The 18,387-nt window shown below is 42.3% G+C and overlaps 1 protein-coding gene across 1 annotated transcript; it reads right to left on the bottom strand.

The window, feature by feature from the left end:
- Nucleotides 1–2,642: 2,642 nt before the first annotated feature.
- LOC139159212 (zinc finger protein 658B-like) lies at nucleotides 2,643–17,107 on the bottom strand. The gene is made up of 3 exons (XM_070736562.1): nucleotides 16,574–17,107; nucleotides 16,262–16,407; nucleotides 2,643–3,531 (listed from the first exon to the last, which is right to left on the bottom strand). Exons 1-3 carry the CDS (start codon nucleotides 17,105–17,107, stop codon nucleotides 2,643–2,645), a joined length of 1,569 nt encoding a protein of 522 aa, XP_070592663.1.
- Between the last annotated feature and the right edge of the window lie 1,280 nt (nucleotides 17,108–18,387).

Below are 18,387 nucleotides of genomic sequence, written 5' to 3'. Positions count from 1 at the left end.
CTTAAGCATAAAACGTATCAGGAAAGACTTCATGAACTCCATCTGTATAGTCTGGAGGACAGAAGGAAAAGGGGGGACATGATCGAAACATTTAAATATGTTAAAGGGTTAAATAAGGTTCAGGAGGGAAGTGTTTTTAATAGGAAAGTGAACACAAGAACAAGGGGACACAATCTGAAGTTAGTTGGGGGAAAGATCAAAAGCAACATGAGAAAATATTATTTTACTGAAAGAGTAGTAGATCCTTGGAACAAACTTCCAGCAGACGTGGTTGGTAAATCCACAGTAACTGAATTTAAACATGCCTGGGATAAACATATATCCATTGTAAGATAAAATACAGGAAATAGTATAAGGGCAGACTAGATGGACCATGAGGTCTTTTTCTGCCGTCAGTCTTCTATGTTTCTATGTAACCTACCAGTTAGAAAACCACTAGCCTGGATATTATTATTATTATTATTATTATTATTATTATTATTATTATTATTTATTCGATTTGTATGCCGCCCCTCTCCGAAGACTCGGGGCGGCTCACAACATGTAACAACAAATCATAAATAATCCAACAGTTTTTAAAATGTTTAAAGATTTAAAAGACCCCATATACTAACAGACATACACACACGCATACCATATATAAATTAAACATGCCCAGGGGGAGATGTTTCAATTCCCCCATGCCTGACGACAAAGGTTAGATTAGCTCGCTTATAAGAAAAAACATATAGCGGACACATGAAACTGGGACACTTTGTAAGATACCTGTGACCTGGGGTGACATGAAGCTATTTAGCATAGCAAGCCTAAACTGTTTTTTTTGGTGTGGGAGAGAAAGGAACTCCCCCCCAACCTCGTCCAGACCCCCAGCAAGAGTGGATACTGCTGGAACCAACAATTCCCCATCTCTCCTCTAGGTGGCATCTTCTGTTAGCCTCTTGTGACACATTTTCTAGTGGCTCCCTCCTCTAGTAGCTGCTGGGAACCATGGGCCCTGGATTCCCTGAAGGCCTTCCTCCTCCGTCCCAAGCCCATTTCCTCATCCAAGAGAGGCCTAAATGCCACACAGAAAGAAAGATAACACAAATATTTGTGTGTGAATGTATGAAAAAGATAATGAAAAAAGGAGAAAATTTCCTTCTAAAAATATAATAGGAAAAAGAAAACTTTCCTTTTTCATCCTCAGCCAGAAGATTCAACAACAAATATTTTATTGCTAAATAAACCATCAGATTCATTACACCCATCACCTCATTATCTCCTAAGTTTTCAGTTCTGCTCATTGATCAACGCAGTCTAGTAACACAGTCTAGTCGTAAGTCAAGGACTTCTTGTACTCTACAAAACATTATGTGTACTCTCCAGGTACTTATACAGTAGTCCCTCACCTATCGCTGGTGTTACGTTCCAGACCTGGCCGCGATAGGTGAAATCCGCGATGTGGAATTTATCGACTGATAGTACTTATTTAAGTATTTATATTGTAATTGTTTGGTAAGTTTTCATTGTTTTAAGTGTTTATAAACCCTTCCACACAGTATTTATTTTAGATACAGTATTTAAATACAGTATTTACAATTTTAGATATATATATATTTTTAAAAAACCTGCCGATCGAATTCGGCGGGCTGTTTAAATCTGCCGATCGACTTCCTCAGAAACCCGCGATGAAGTGAAGCCGCAGTAGGTGAAGCGCGGTATAGCGAGGGACTACTGTAACGCTTTAGTGTAATCACTCCGATAAATTTATAATGTAACTTTGGGAGCAAAATATCGCACTCCCAACATTTACACCCTTTTGCTTTATTGTATACTCTCTGAGATTCTTATGCTTCAGTAGAAAAAATGTTTTACTCACACCAAATAATTGTAGGATTTCTCTTCTATCACTGTGTGAAGTTCTAAACATTAAGCTATATTAAAAAAGGGCTCCCAACGTTGTTCACAGCTGAAGAGGTTTATCTCTGCAAAGGACTTTCTGGTGCCTTTTCAGCTTTGATTTACAGGTAGTCCCTGACTTACGACGTCGATCCATTTCTACGGGGCGTCATAAGCCGAATTTCCGTGTAAGTCGGAATACTGTATTCTGATTTACACGAACAGAGGTGGCGGCTGCGGCGGCATCTTCAAGGGACCAACAGCTGGCTCTTCTCAGCGCTGCGTTGCTGCAGCCTCCAAGGCTGCCCACCGTGGAGATCCCCTCACCTGAACGGCGGTGGCGGTAACAGGCTTCGAGGCTGCAGCAACGCAGCACCGAGAAGGACCGGCTGTTGGTCCCTTGAAGCCACCTCCTCTGTTCAGGCGAGGGGGTCTCCGTGGCGTCTCGAAGTCGCCACTCACCGCGGAGATCCCTTTGCCTGAATGGAGGCGGCGGCGGCGGCTTTGGAGCTGTCCCCGGGTCGTCGTAACGACGAAATGTCATACGTTGGGGACGACGTATCCTGGGGACTACCTGTACTATGAAAAGGTTTTTTAACCTCTGTGCCTTTGTGAGGCCACTCCCCTGTGTGACTTCTGGTGTGCCTGTAAAGTGCTGAAGGATTGGAAAAACATTTCTCACACTCCAGACATTTGTGGGGGGTTTTTTTGCAGTATGGATTTGCTGATGCTTCAAAAGATGATTTTTCTGTGAAAAACATTTATCACTCTGAACATTTGTGAGGTATCTCTCCTATATGGATTTGGCTGTGATTTCTAAAGGAACCTGAACGAGCAAATGTTCTCCCACAGTCCAAACATTTGTAATTTTTTTCCCCTGTGTGAATTTTTATATGATCTTCAAGGTTTGATTTCCTACGAAAAAATCTTCCACAGTCCATGCATTGATAGGGCTTCTCCCCTGTGTGGGTTATGTGATGTCTCCAAAGGCCTCTCTTGTATCCAAAGCATTTTCCACATTCTATGCAGCTGTATGGCTTTGCTCCTCTGTGGACCCTCTGGTGCCTTCCAAGGTATATTTTTTGGGAAAAATATTTCTCACACTCCCCACATTTGAATGGCTCCTCTCCTGTGTAGATTCTCTCATAATTCTTAAAATCACTTTGTGTAACAAAACTTTTCCAACACTCCCCACATTCATAGGGCTTTTCTCCTTTGTGCCACCTCTGGTGTCTCCGAAGCTCAGAAGAACTCGCAAATCTTCTCTCACATTCTGTGCATTCATAGGGTTTCTCTCCAGTGTGAATTCTCTGATGTACCACCAGGTCTGATTTCCGGGTAAAACATTTCCCACATTCAAGGCACTTTTCATTTTTCTCCCCTGTGTGTGTTTTCAAATGATATTGAAGAGATGAACTCTGGGTAAAACATTGTCCACACTCAAAGCATTTGTAAGATTTGATTCCTGCATGAATCTTCTCATGGATCCCAAGATTTGACTTCTGAGAAAAGCTCTTCCCACATTCCCAACATTTGTAAGGTTTCTCCCCTGTGTGGATTCTCTCATGCTTTCCGAGAGTGGCTTTTTCACGGAAAAATATCCCACACTCCAGACATTGATAAGGTTTCTCCCCAGTGTGGATTTTCTGATGTCTACGAAGTTTTGATTTTTGACTAAAGCATAAGTCACATTCCTCACACTTAGAGGCTTTTAGTGTTAGGGGCCTTCTGAGATCTTTGGAGTTTTTCCCAGAGATGGATTTCTCAGCTTCCGAATGCTGACTATTTCCCACATGGTCCTTCCTGTGGGTCAAAAGGAGGGACCTGCAAGCAAAGGATTTCCCACACTCTGAGCATTCATGGGTTCTTCCCTGGTTTATTGGAAGGCTACTTCTGTCTGACAGGAGATCCAAGAGTTTCCCAGGCTCCATGATTTATGGCGGTAGCTGCCTTATGTTGATTTTCTGTTGACAGTTGGCTTGCAAGTAAATAATTGGTTGCAATCTTTTATCCCCTGTTAGAAGGAGAAAGAAGTGAAAAATTATATTTCCTTTTGAGACACAGAATCGTGAAATCTTAGCCTTGGCAGGGACCTTGAGGGTCTTCCAGTCTGACCCTCTTCCCAGGGTAGGGTGCTCAGTACACCTGAGGCCAAGCGAGGAAGTCTCTAAATTTATAAGAGAGATGTCCGCTCCGAGTCTCCGGAGAGGGGCGGCATACAAATCTAATTAATAATAATAATAATAATAATAATAATAATAATAATAATAATAATAATAAGTGTTCGGAAACTTCAGATCGTGCAGAATGCAGCTGCGAGAGCAGTCATGGGCTTACCTAGGTATGCCCATGTTTCACCAACACTCCGCAGTCTGCATTGGTTGCCGATCAATTTCCGGTCACAATTTAAAGTGTTGGTTATGACCTTTAAAGCCCTTCATGGCATTGGACCAGAATATCTCCGAGACTGCCTTCTGCCGCACGAATCCCAGCGACCGATTAGGTCCCACAGAGTGGGCCTTCTCCGGGTCCCGTCAACTAAACAATGTCGGTTGGCGGGCCCCAGGGGAAAAGCCTTCTCTATGGCGGCCCCGACTCTCTGGAACCAACTCTCCCCAGAGATTAGAACTGCCCCTACTCTCCTTGCCTTTCGTAAGCTCCTTAAAACCCACCTTTGTCGTCAGGCATGGGGAAACTGAGACATCTCCCCCGGGCATATACAATTTATGCATGGTATGTTTGTATGTATGTTTGCTTAGTAAATGGGTTTTTTTTAATATTTTAAACTATAATTTAGATTTGTCATGAATTGTTTTATTTTGTTGTGAGCTGCCCCGAGTCTGCGGAGAGGGGCGGCATACAAATCTAAATAATAAATAAATAAATAAATAAATAATAATAATAATAATATGACCATGCTTGGGAATGGAATCTCGTTCCTTCAGTGAAGCAGTGTTTCAGTTCTGAAATGGATCGTGCCTGCCACAGCCATCTTCCATTTCTGTAGTTGCCAAACAACTCAGGGAGGGAGGGAGAAGAATGGAACAAAATCTAGCCAAAACAATCTGCTATCTCATGGGAATCAAGGTCATTCTCAACAGGGGCTGGCAGGAGAATGGAACTTGTTGCCAAGAGATGTAAGAACATCTAATTGGACAATATGACCTGTGACCCTAGGGGAGAGGTGATGATGTACTCAATAAAGCAGTTCTCTGAGGAAGCCTAAAGTCTCAGAGTGCTGAATCCTTTGGGATCATTAGTCGGAACCAGGATGCAGTGGATCAAGGTGGTGCCGTGGATATTGCCTATCTGGACTTCAGCAAAGCCTTTGATACGGTTCCACATAAAGAGCTGATAGATAAATTAGTGAAGATTGGACTTAATCCCTGGATAGTTCAGTGGATTTCAAGCTGGCTGAAGCATAGACATCAGAGAGTTATTGTTAATGGCGAGTATTCTGAGCAGAGACAGGTTACAAGCGGTGTGCCACAAGGGTCTGTTCTGGGTCCTATTCTTTTTAATATGTTTGTGAGTGACATAGGGGAAGGTTTGGTAGGGAAGGTTTGCCTATTTGCCGATGACTCTAAAGTGTGCAATAGGGTTGATATTCCTGGAGGGGTCTGTAATATGGTAAATGATTTAGCGTTACTAGATAAATGGTCAAAGCAATGGAAACTGCAGTTTAATGTTTCCAAATGTAAAATAATGCACTTGGGGAAAAGGAATCCTAAATCTGAGTATTGCATTGGCAGTTCTGTGTTAGCAAAAACTTCAGAAGAGAAGGATTTAGGGGTAGTGATTTCTGACAGTCTCAAAATGGGTGAGCAGTGTGGTCGGGCAGTAGGAAAGGCAAGTAGGATGCTTGGCTGCATAGCTAGAGGTATAACAAGCAGGAAGAGGGAGATTGTGATCCCCTTATATAGAGCGCTGGTGAGACCACATTTGGAGTACTGTGTTCAGTTCTGGAGACCTCACCTACAAAAAGATATTGACAAAATTGAACGGGTCCAAAGACGGGCTACAAGAATGGTGGAAGGTCTGAAGTATAAAACGTATCAGGAAAGACTTAATGAACTCAATCTGTATAGTCTGGAAGACAGAAGGAAAAGGGGGGACATGATCGAAACATTTAAATATGTTAAAGGGTTAAATAGGGCTCAGGAGGGAAGTGTTTTTAACAGGAAAGTGAACACAAGAACAAGGGGACACAATCTGAAGTTAGTTGGGGGAAAGATCAAAGGCAACATGAGAAAGTATTATTTTACTGAAAGAGTAGTAGATCCTTGGAACAAACTTCCAGCAGACGTGGTTGGTAAATCCACAGTAACCGAATTTAAACATGCCTGGGATAAGCATATATCCATTGTAAGATAAAATACAGGAAATAGTAAAAGGGCAGACTAGATGGACCATGGGGTCTTTTTCTGCCGTCAGTCTTCTATGTTTCTATGTTTCTATGTTAGAGGAAGGATCATGGGAGAATTTCACACCACAACTGCCCTCCCACAGGTGCAGGCAATAGTTGTGGGGGGCATCTCAGGAGGGGGACAAGACAGGCAGAGGCCATCCATAAATTGGGGAGCCACCCACTAAAGTGGGATGCAAAGCTGCAGCCACCCTTGGAAGCCTGAGCCCAGCCATGCAAAGCAGCCCTGACTGACAGCAATGCTGGGTTGGGCCTGGGCTTTGAGTGGAGGCCTTCAGCATTCTCAGCCAACTGTCACTGTCCCCAGACACGGCCTTCACCCAGTGTCACTGCTACCACTGAGAAATGCGGCCTTAATCCCCAGATCGGAGGCCTTTGCAACCTAGCTCCATTTTCCAAGCCGTATGTTCCATACAATTTATTTATTTATTTTATTTATTTATTGGATTTGTATGCTGCCATTCTTCGGAGACTTGGGGCGGCTAACAGCAACAATAAAACAGTGTACAATAGTAATCCAATACTAAAAACGATTAAAAACCCATTAATATAAAAACCAAACATACATACATACATACATACATACCATGCATAGAATTGTAAAGGCCTAGGGGGAAAGAAGATCTCAATTCCCCCATGCCTGACGGCAGAGGTGGGTTTTAAGTAGCTTACGAAAGGCAAAGAGGGTGGGTGCAATTCTGATCTCTGGGGGGAGCTGATTCCAGAGAGTCGGGGCCGCCACAGAGAAGGCTCTTCCCCTGGGTCCCACCAAGCGACATTGTTTAGTTGACGGGACCCAGAGAAGATCCACTCTGAGGGACCTAACTGGTCGCTGGAATTCGTGCAGCAGAAGGCGGTCCCTGAGATAATCTGGTCCGGTGCCATGAAGGGCTTTATAGGTCATAACCACCACTTTGAATTGTGACCGGAAACTGACCGGCAACCAATGCAGACTGCGGAGTGTTGGTGTAACATGGGAATATTTGGGAAAGCCCATGATTGCTCTCGCAGCTGCATTCTGCATGATCTGAAGTTTCGGAACATTTTTCAAAGGTAGCCCCATGTAGAGAGCGTTACAGAAGTCGAGCCTCGAGGTGATGAGGGCATGAGTGACTGTGAGCAGTGACTCCCGGTCCAAGTAGGGCCGCAACTGGTACACCAGGCAAACCTGGGCCAACGCCCCCCTCGCCACAGCTGAAAGATGTTTCTCTAATGTGAGCTGTGGATCGAGGAGGACGCCCAAGTTGCGAACCTTCTCTGAGGGGGTCAGTGATTCTCCCCCCAGGGTAATGGATGGACAGATGGAATTGTCCTTGGGAGGCAAGACCCACAGCCACTCCGTCTTGTTTGGGTTGAGTTTGAGTTTGTTGACACTCATCCAGGCCCCAACATCCTCCAGGCACCGGCACATCACTTCCACTGCTTCGTTAGCTGGACATTTCCAAGCAACATGTCCCAAAGAATCCCTTGGGTTCCCAAGAAGCCCTTATGTTGAATGCGGCCTGTGCCTGGAAATCACAAGGCCTCTCCTGCTCACTTCAGACAACCCCACATTCCTTAGCTTGGACTTTGTTTAACAACATGTGAACTCGCTTAACAACCACAATCGGGAGTACATCGTTGTAGTCATTGAGCCAAGCTCTTACGTGACATATTACTTAATGACGATTATACTCAATGACCAAGACTCCAATTGTGGTCATAAATCCAGGACAAACTACAGGACATACCAAAAATTAAATGACCTTTTACCGCTGCACCAAAGAGAATATTTTAACTTACTGCACCTGTGTGTGGTTTGCCAATTGCACAATGGCAGACAGGGCAGCACTCCAGAAACATAGAAACATAGAAGTCTGACGGCAGAAAAAGACCTCATGGTCCATCTAGTCTGCCCTTATATGGACCATGAGGTTTTTTTCTGCCGTCAGACTTCTATGTTTCTATGTTTCTGGAGTGCCCAGAGGATCATTGGTTGTCCTCTCCCCTCTTTGGAAGAGCTTTATAGCTTCTGCTGCCTTAAAGAAAGTTCAAAAAAATCATTCTTAAAGATCCAGCTCATCCTGGGCACCCTTTTTTTTTAAAGAATTTTTGCTATCTGGCAGGTCAATAAAAAGAAGGACAAATAAGCTGAAAAACCGCTTCTATCCCAGAACAGTAACTAGGTTGAATTCTACTGTATAGTGGAATGTTAATGCAGTATCAGTGGTTTCATATTCAATTGCATAGAATGCGAAGGATGTGTGTTTGAGTTCTATTTTTATAGTTGTAATGTACACTGAAAATGTATTTATTTATTATTTATTTATTATTTAGATTTGTATGCCACCCCTCTCCGCAGACTCGGGGCGGCTCACAACAAAGTGAAAACAATTTACAACAAATCTAAATTACTATTTAAAAAATGGCATTTAATTTCATTGTACAAGGTATAATGACAATAAAAACTAAACTAAACTAAACTAATAGAAAGGCACAAGCAAAATAAAAGAAAAAGAGTTCACGCTAATGTAAGAAACCAGTTTCTGATTCTTATCCCTTTTTCCTGCTTCTTCTCATTTTTCCATGTATGCGCTCCATCCCACCATGAGTTCTAGATCCTGGCTTCCTTGTGATACTTTGTGTATATTTTATAAAAATAAAGTTAAAATTGGGCACAGCAGTAAACTTTACTGCATCCTTTGATAAAGCGACTACAATGCTGTGGACATAGCATACGAAAGGCATGTTACACAGAAGACCACAACATAGTTCTCTACATGGGGCTACCTTTGAAAAGTGTTCGGAAACTTCAGATCATGCAGAACGCAGCCGCGAGAGCCATCGTGGGGCTTCCTAGATTTGCCCATGTTTCTTCAACACTCCGTGGCCTGCACTGGCTGCCGATCAGTTTCCGGTCACAATTCTAAGTGTTGGTCATGACCTTTAAAGCCCTACATGGCATTGGACCAGATTACCTCCGGAACTGCCTGCTACCGCACGAATCCCAGCGACCGATAAGGTCCCACAGAGTTGGCCTTCTCTGGGTCCCGTCGACTAAACAATGTCATTTGGCGGGCCCCAGGGGAAGAGCCTTCTCTGTGGCGGCCCTGGCCCTCTGGAACCAACTCCCCCCTGAGATTAGAATTTTCCCCACCCTCCCTGTCTTTCGTAAACTACTCAAGACTTATTTATACCACCAGGCATGGGGGAGTTGAGATACTCCTTCCCCCTGGGCCATTGCAAGTTATGCATGGTATGTTTGTGTGTATGTTTGGCTTTTATAAATAAGGGTTTTTAGCTGTTTTATTATTGGATTGTCACATGCTGTTTTTATCATTGTTTATTTATTTATTTATTTATTTATTATTTAGATTGTTGTTAGCCGCCCCGAGTCTACGGAGAGGGGCGGCATACAAATCCAATAAATTATTATTATTAAATTTATTATAGTTCTTGGCAAGATAAATAAATTGTGGGATAGCACCACCACCTGATGGATTCATAACTGGCTGCCCAACCACATTAAACATATAGTCCTCAATGGAACTACATTATGCCCTCACTCAGCACCTTGGAAGCATAACCCAATTTTTCTGCATTGCTCATTTGTCAAATAAAGATTTTTAAAAAATGAATGCTTGCTCTGCAAACCAAGATTTAACCAAGATTCATTTACTCACCTTTAAAGTTACAATGAAGAGATCTCTGGCTCAAGGCCAGTTATGACCCTCACTGTTGACCGATTTGGTTTCTCCTTAATCAAGTGTATCCCAATCCAGGAACGTCTTTTTCTTCTCTCTCAAGTTCACTGCCAGATCCTCACTGGTCACCTACAAAGAGAAATGGGAAAGGCTCAGATGCAGAGAGTGATATTGAACATGACCTGTAAATGACCTGGAAGAGGGAGGAGAAAATAGGATTACTGGACAAGGATAACAAAACAATGAAGATTGATTCTTAATTTTGAAATATCTTAATAAGAAAAAAATGTAAAAAACCAGCAGGCTGAAGTCCAAAAGGGACCAAAATTTAGTAGTGTGTATGTTTGTAGTTTGTATGCCGCCCCGAGTCCACGGAGAGGGGTGGCATACAAATCCAATAAATAAATAAATAAATAAAATAAAATAAATAAAACTCAGTGGAAGATGAGAGAGATCAGATGGGGCAGAGCGTGGGTGAAAAAGGCTGCTCTTTCCTGCTCTTTTTGGAGGCTGCAAGACAACAACGATTCCAGTTAGGTTTTTCATAAATTTATTTACAATTATACAAGTGAGCCTTCTGGCCATCAGCTTCTTCCAGCATCTCCTCCCAAGACCCCCCTCAAAACTTCCTTTGTGCCTTGGAAAAAATCCACCTAGGAGGAACTCCCACATCACAGCCTCTTCCTGGGCAAAACAAGGACAATACAAAGCTTAGAAATTCTACCCATCTTTTTAAAGCAGGAGTAAAGTAAAAGATTAGCATAAAAACAAGGGATTTTATTTTTCACCTTTCAGACAGAGCTCAAAAAGAGGATCTCTTTTGTGGGTTAAGACAGTGTTTCCCAACCTTGGCAACTTGAAGATATTTGGACTTCAACTCCCAGAATTCCCCAGCCAGCAAACACGGGAATTCTGGGAGTTGAAGTCCAAATATCTTCAAGTTGTCAAGGTTGGGAAACACTGGGTTAAGAGAACACAAACTCAACCCCCCCCCCCCCCAAAGAGCCTAGTGTGTGTTAATAACACATTACAAATCTCAAATCTCACATTACAAATATTTTAAAGCACAATTTACACTTTTTCAAATACACTTGCGGGATACCCGTGCACAGAGACCTCGTGGTCTGACGGAAAAGGCTCTGCCGCCCCCCTGGAGGGAAGGGAGGGATCCACTTACTCCCTGCAGGCAACGCCAGAGTGTGATCTACCCGAGGAAAACCTGGCAAGCTCAAGATCGGGATCCGCAGCTTCCTTGCTCCTGGCGGGGAGAAGATCGCGTGGTAGGAACGGCGGCCTGGAGGGAGAGCAGCCTTACCTGCACCAAGTGGGATCCAGGAGCTTCTTCCGATCCGACGCCGACCTAGCCAGGAGAACGAAAGCGGAAATCCACCCAGTGGGAGGAAAGATGGGCGGGGGTGGGGGGGCTTGTGGCTTGCTCTCGGGCTCCGCCTACTCCTTGTAGCCCCGCCCACTCTCCTTCCCCTTCCCCCTTTCACTGAGGATCACCTACTCCGAAAACCTTTGTGTGTTTTTGTGATTATTGTGTGTGTCTGTCCATCTGTGATGGTGCTGGAAGCTGGAGCTCTGCAGCTACCCTGAAAGAGTTGCCCCAAAAGAGTCGGAGGGTCCTTGGGGCTTCCTGAGGTTGGTGGGTGGTTGCTGCCCTGCTGATGTTACCTACTTTGGGTAATGAGACGTCTGCAGGGAAGGCCCGAACCTCAAAGATCCCCTAGGACCCCCATTCCCACCCTCAGCTCTTCTCTTTGACTGACTTTAAGGGCTCCTGGCGTTTCTGGGGCTGGAGAAGGGGAGGATCCTGACCCAGAGGAAGAGCAGCTCTGAGGGGAACTCCATCTCCTCTCCCCCCCCTCCCCCAGTTAGGGGCATCTCTTCCCTTGTGCTACAGTGGGATCCACTTCTGGGAAACCAGGTGTCCAGACCAAGAGGCTCTCAGTTGACCTTCAGTGTATCCCAGGACTGGACCTGGTATGCTTGTGTTGTATGGTTTTATATAATGGCCTTTTAGATATTTCTTCTGCTTTTAAATATTAGATTTGTTTATTGTATACTGTTTATAATTGTTGTGAGCTGCCCCGAGTCTGCGGAGAGGGGCGGCATACAAATCTAATAAATTATTATTATTATTCCATAAAGACTGGAGGAGCATTTATAGAGGAAATACTCATAGTAAAATATATCAAAGAAAGAATATAAGAGAAGATATAGGAATACAACATATCAGTGAAAGAATAGAAGAAAAGATATGAGATATAGGAGTGACAATAGGACAGGGGGATGGAAGGCACTCTAGTGCACATGCACACCCCTTACTGACCTCTTAGGAATCTGGAGAGGTCAACTGTGGATAGTCTAAGGGTAAAGTGTTGGGGGTTAAGGGATGACACTGCGGAGTCTGGTAGGGAGTTCCATGCTTCGACAACTCTATTACTAAAATGGTATTTTTACAGTCACGTTTGGAGTGGTTAATATTAAGTTTGAATCTGTTGTGTGCTCTTGTGTTGTTGTGGTTGAAGCTGAAGTAGTCATTGACAGGCAGGACGTTGCAGCATATGATTTTGTGGGCAATACTTAGATCATGTTTAAGGTGTCTTAGTTCTAAGCTTTCTAGACCCAGGATTGTAAGTCTAGTTTCGTAGGGTATTCTGTTTCGAGTGGAGGAGTGAAGGGCTCTTCTGGTGAAGTATCTTTGGACATTTGGACGTCCTACCTGTCAATGACTACTTCAGCTTCAACTGCAACAACACAAGAGGCACGCAACAGATTCAAACTTAATATTAATCGCTGCAAACTTGACTGTAAAAAATATGACTTTAACAATCGAGTTGTCGAAGCATGGAACTCATTGCCAGACTCAGTAGTGTCAACCCCTAACTCCCAACATTTCTCCATTAGACTCTCCACATTTGACCTCTCCAGGTTCCTAAGAGGTCAGTAAGGGGCGTACATAAGTGCACCGGTGTGCCTTTCGTCCCTTGTCCAATTGTCTTTCCTTTATCTCATATATCATATACAGTATATTTTCTTCCTTTCATATTTTTCTCCTCTATTTTATATTTTTCTTTATATATCTTCTATGTATTGTGTATTGGACAAAATAAATAAATAAAATAAATAAATAAAATTTCCGAGGGTGTTAAATGTCTGAGATGCGGTATAGGTTCCAAACAGACAAGCTGTATTCGAAGATGGGTCTGGCAAAGGTTTTGTAAGCTCTGGTAAGTAGTATGAGATTGCAGGATTAGGTTAATAACTCTTGAAGCCTTCTTGGCGATGTTGTTGCAGTGGGTTTTGGCACTTAGGTCTTTTGTTATTAGTACTCCAAGGTTTTTAACCGAGTGGGGGTTATCTGTGATAATTTGTTTATTCAGTTTGTATTTGGAGTTCTGATTCTGTTTGCCAATATGTAGGACAGAACATTTGCTGGTTGAGATTTGGAGTTGCCATGTGTTAGACCAATCAGAAATGGGCTCACAGAGGGAGGGAAGATGCCAGAAGCCCCCCTGAAACAGCCAATAGGAGTCCGGCAGATCCCAGCTTCTGAGCACATCAGCCACTATGTCACAAAGGATATTTCTATGGGATCAAGAGGGAAGAGACTACTTCCCAAGTAAAACAGCTAAGAAAACATTATGCTGTGTAGGGCTGGGGAGAAGATGCCATTTCATGAAAGACAGAGGAGAAGGAAAGAATTAAACAGGGTTAAAGGCAACTGATGAGTTAAGGTGGGTCACCTTTAGTGAAGCCAATAAATCACAGAAAACTATTTGAAGTGATATCTCTATGGAAGATTCAGTAATTGATTCCAGACTGGCAGAAATAAGCAAGAAGAATAGCTAATGTAACATGGTACATGAATAATGATGAAATACCACAATAAGAGAACAAGAAGAATATCCACAAAGGAATTTAAATACAAACCTAAATTAACAGGTTAAGAGAATTGGAAGGGATCTTGTAGGTCATTTAGTCCACCCCACCCACCCACACAAGCAGGAGACACTACTCCATTTCTGACAATTTAAATTAAAAAGATGACAAACTTTATTTCATAACAACATGCCAGGGACTTTGCTTCTCTCTTTAGCACAATTATGTCCTCCTTTTCTATTTTTTAAAAAGAATCCAGGATAAAACCTTTTTTATGCTACAGGGATTTCTAAGGGACTCACAAATGCAAGACAACAATTGTCTAATTTCAAGCAACAGATTTTCCACACACCAAGATGGCGGCGGTTTTAACGGGCGACATGTATAAAGCTAAAAAAACAGCAGGACTTTGACTGCAAAGCTTAGCAAAGTCTGACGGCCATCTTGGCTTTTTTTGAACTCTCCTCCCATGACTTGAAAACAGTCCTTTTGATTATTTTGGAGAATAATTTTATTTAGAGTTGTATACAAAGATCAAACAAAGAAACATAATGCAAATATGTGTGTGTGAATATATATAAAAAAAGACAAAGTGAGAAAAAAGTAAAATAAACCCTTCCCAAAAACATAATAGGAAAAATAAAGTTTCCATCTTCGTCCTCAGCCAGCAGATTCAACAACCTCTGTAATTCATGTGTTTCTAAATAAACAATCAGATGTTTCTTCATTTCAAGCTTCAGCCCATTTTTCTCCTCTTTGAATCTCCGGTTCTTTTCATGGCCCAACAAAACTCTATTAAGAATTAACAAAAACACTTGCATGCCCTTATTTTACTGGAAATCCATTTCCTATTATGGACATAACTCGAGGACTATCCTCTGCAAACCATTATATATACTCCCCAAGCACTAGTTAAGTCTTTTGTGTAATCATGCTGGTAAGTTATTAATGCAACTTTGTAAGCAAAACAGCCACACTCCCCGAACACCAAGCAATTGTAGGATTTCTTTTCTGTCACTGTGAAATTTTTGATGAATGGTAACGTTTTACTTTTTTTACTTAGTTAAGTTAGTGAAGATTGGACTTAATCCCTGGATAGGTCATTGGATTTGTAGCTGGCTGAAGCTTAGATATCAGTGGGCTGTTGTTAATGGCGAGTATTCTGAGCAGAGACAGGTTACAAGCGGTGTGCCACAAGGGTCTGTTCTGGGTCCTATTCTTTTCAATATGTTTGTGAGTGACAGGGGAAGGTTTGGTAGGGAAGGTTTGCCTATTTGCCGATGACTCTAAAGTTTGCAATAAGGTTGATATTCCTGGAGGGGTCTGTAATATGGTAAATGATTTAGCTTTACTAGATAAATGTCAAAGCAATGGACACTGCAGTTTAATGTTTCCAAATGTAAAATAATGCACTTGGGGAAAAGGAATCCTAAATCTGAGTATTGTATTGGCAGTTCTGTGTTAGCAAAATCTTCAGAAGAGAAGGATTTAGGGGTAGTCATTTCTGACAGTCTCAAAATGGGTGAGCAGTGTGGTCGGGCGGTAGGAAAAGCAAGTAGGATGCTTGGCTGCATAGCTAGAGGTATAACCAGTAGGGAGACTGTGATCCCGCTATATAGAGTGCTGGTGAGACCACATTTGGAATACTGTGTTCAGTTCTGGAGACCTCACCTACAAAAAGATATTGACAAAATTGAACAGGTCCAAAGACGGGCTAAAAGAATGATGGAAGGTCTTAAGAATAAAATGTATCAGGAAAGACTTAATGAACTCAATCTGTATAGTCTGGAGGACAGAAGGGAAAGGGGGGGCATGATGGAAACATTTAAATATGTTAAAGGGTTCAATAAGGTCCAGGAGGGAAGTGTTTTTAATAGGAAAGTGAACACAAGGACAAGGGGGATACAATCTGAGGTTAGGTGGGGGAAAGATCAGAAGCAACGTGAGAAAATATTATTTTACTGAAAGAGTAGTAGATCCTTGGAACAAACTTCCAGAAGACGTGGTTGGTATATCCACAGTAACTGAATTTAAACATGCCTGGGATAAACATATATCCACCCTAAGATAAAATACAAAAAATAATATAAGGGCAGACTAGATGGATCATGAGGATTTTTTCTGCCAGTCAGTCTTCTGTTTCTATGTGTGTCTTTTGAAAAAAACAAGTTTCCCATATTGTTCACAACTGAAGAGATTTATCTCTCCTTTTGACTTTCTGCTGCATTTTTAGTTTTGATTTACAATGAAAATGTTTCCCACACTCTGCACACTTGTGGTGCAAGTCTCATGTGTAATTTCCGGTGTGCCTGCAAAGTGCTGAAGGTTGGGAAAAATATTTTCCACATCTCAGACATTTTTGTCCCCCATGTGAATACATTGATGCCTCACAAGATGATGTTTCCATGAAAAACATTTATCACACCCTGGGCATTTGTGGGGTTTCTCTCCTGTATGGACTCGGCTGTGAACTCTAACGTAAGAGGAATGAACAAATGATCTCCCGCATTCTAAACATTTGTAACTTTTTTCCTGTGTGAATTTTCACATGATGTCTGATGAGATCCTAAAAAAACTTCCACATTCATTGCATTGATATGGCTTCTCCCCCATGTGGGTTTTATGATGTCTTGAAAGGCTTTTCTCACAAGCAAAAGTTTTTCCACATTCAATGCATCTGTATAGCTCCCGTGTGGACCCTCTGATGCCTTCTAAGGTGGTGCTTTTTGGGAAAGCATTTCCCACAGTCCACACACTTGAACGGCTTCTCTCCCGTGTGGATTCTCTCATGAACCCGGAGATCTCCTCGTGTATGAAAACGTTTCCCACAGTGTGCACATTCATAGGGTTTCTCCCATTTGTGCCTCTTCTTGTGTTCACGAAGACCAGAAGAATGTAGAAACTGTTTCTCACATTCTGGGCATTTGTAGGTTTTCTCTCCCGTGTGCATTTTCTGGTGTTTGAAAAAGTATAACTTTTGAGCAAAGCATAAATCACATTTATCACATTTACAATCTTTTTGTCTGAGAACATTGGCCTCTTTTCCAGAGAAGAATTTCTCAACCTCTGAACCTTGACTGGATCCAATTACCGCATGGATCTTCCTGTGGATCGAAAGGAGGGACCTGTGAGTAAAGGATTTCCCACACTCTGAGCATCCATGGGGTCTTCCATGCTTTTTCGTAGTGCTGCTTGTGTCTGATGGGGGATCCAGGAGTTTCCCACCCTCCATGCTTTCTGCCGCCTGCTGGTTTTGCCGAGTTTTCACTTTCTCTTGATAGTTGTCTTGCGGGTAAATCTTTGGTCACAGTTGTTTTCCTGCTGGAAAAAATAATACAGGGATTGTATTTTCTTTGGAGTGTTAGAAGAAATGTCCTTCTGGGTTTAGTTCCAAGTGGGGAAAAAGACACTGGAAACAAGGAGACTGCTTGGAAAGATGATTTAACGGTGGACAGAAGAGGTCCCGGTGGGGAAAAGGGGGTCACAGGGGCGTATATAAGTGCACTGATGTGCCTATCGTCCCGTCCAATTGTCTTTCCTTATCTCATATATCATATATATTCTCTCCTTATCTATCTATCTATCTATCTATCTATCTATCTATCTATCTATCTATCTATCTATCTATAATATATATATCATATATATTCTCTCCTTATCTCTTATATCATATATATTCTCTCCCTCCCATCTACTTCTCTTCTTTTTACTTTCTATCGTTATATATATTACTTAATGTCTATTCTCTTCCATATGTATTGTATATTGGACAAAGAATAAATAAAAATAAATAATAAATAAATAAATAAATACAAATGTTGAAGAAGAAAAAAATAAAGTTGCTGAAAGTCCCTGAGATTTTTAGACCCCCCTGTTGGGCCCCTACTTAAGAGTTTCCTGTTCCTGTACAAGGAATGCACTCTGATTGGTGGTCAGACTCCCAGGGGGCGGGGCTCTTAGCTGACACTATAGGCTTTTGTCTGGGTCCCAATCTTGGCTGATGTAATCTTTCCAGGTGCCATTAGCAGACTTTCTGTTTGCTAGATGTGCCTGCCTGAAGGTGGTAGATCTTTGTTGTGTAAAATAGACTTCCCATGTCGGGGGATGAGTGAGCTGGGGGCAACTAACAGTGAGTCTATTTCCTGCCTAAAAACACGTTTTTCCCATCCGGGGAATTTTAATGTTCTGTCTTTTTTAATATTTCCTAAAATATTTCATTTACTAGGAGAGGGGTGGGTGTTATGTTCCTACAAGAGAAACATAGAGAATCACAAAATCTTACATTTGGAAGGGACCTTGAAGGTCTTCCAGTCTCGCCTCTTCCTCCTCCTTCAAAATGGGACCTGGGTCCTCCCCCAATACACCTGAGAGGAAATCTCCACTTATTTTTGTCACCCAGCATCCTTAGGAGGCAAACTCTTCTGCTGTTCATTGACTCTCATCATTTCCTGCTTTGTTATTGTCCTATTACAAGGTGGGAAGGGAGCTTTGACTGTACAGGGAATCCCCAAC

This window comes from Erythrolamprus reginae, chromosome 2, assembly GCF_031021105.1.
Source record: "Erythrolamprus reginae isolate rEryReg1 chromosome 2, rEryReg1.hap1, whole genome shotgun sequence".
NCBI classification, from domain to species: Eukaryota; Metazoa; Chordata; class Lepidosauria; order Squamata; family Dipsadidae; genus Erythrolamprus; species Erythrolamprus reginae.
Note: the sequence above shows the minus strand (reverse complement) of the source record. Positions and strands in the feature narration are given on the sequence as shown.

Bases quoted from the DNA above. Each gene is read 5' to 3' on its own strand.
- LOC139159212 (XM_070736562.1), bottom strand. From the start codon at position 17,107: ATGGAGGGTGGGAAACTCCTGGATCCCCCATCAGACACAAGCAGCACT. The intron at 16,408-16,573 runs GTCCACACGGGA...AAATTCACACAG, and splicing joins ACCTTAGAAGGCATCAGAGG to GAAAAAAGTTACAAATGTTT. The intron at 3,532-16,261 runs GCATCAATGTAT...AAAACTTCGTAG, and splicing joins TGGAAACATCATCTTGTGAG to ACATCAGAAAATCCACACTG.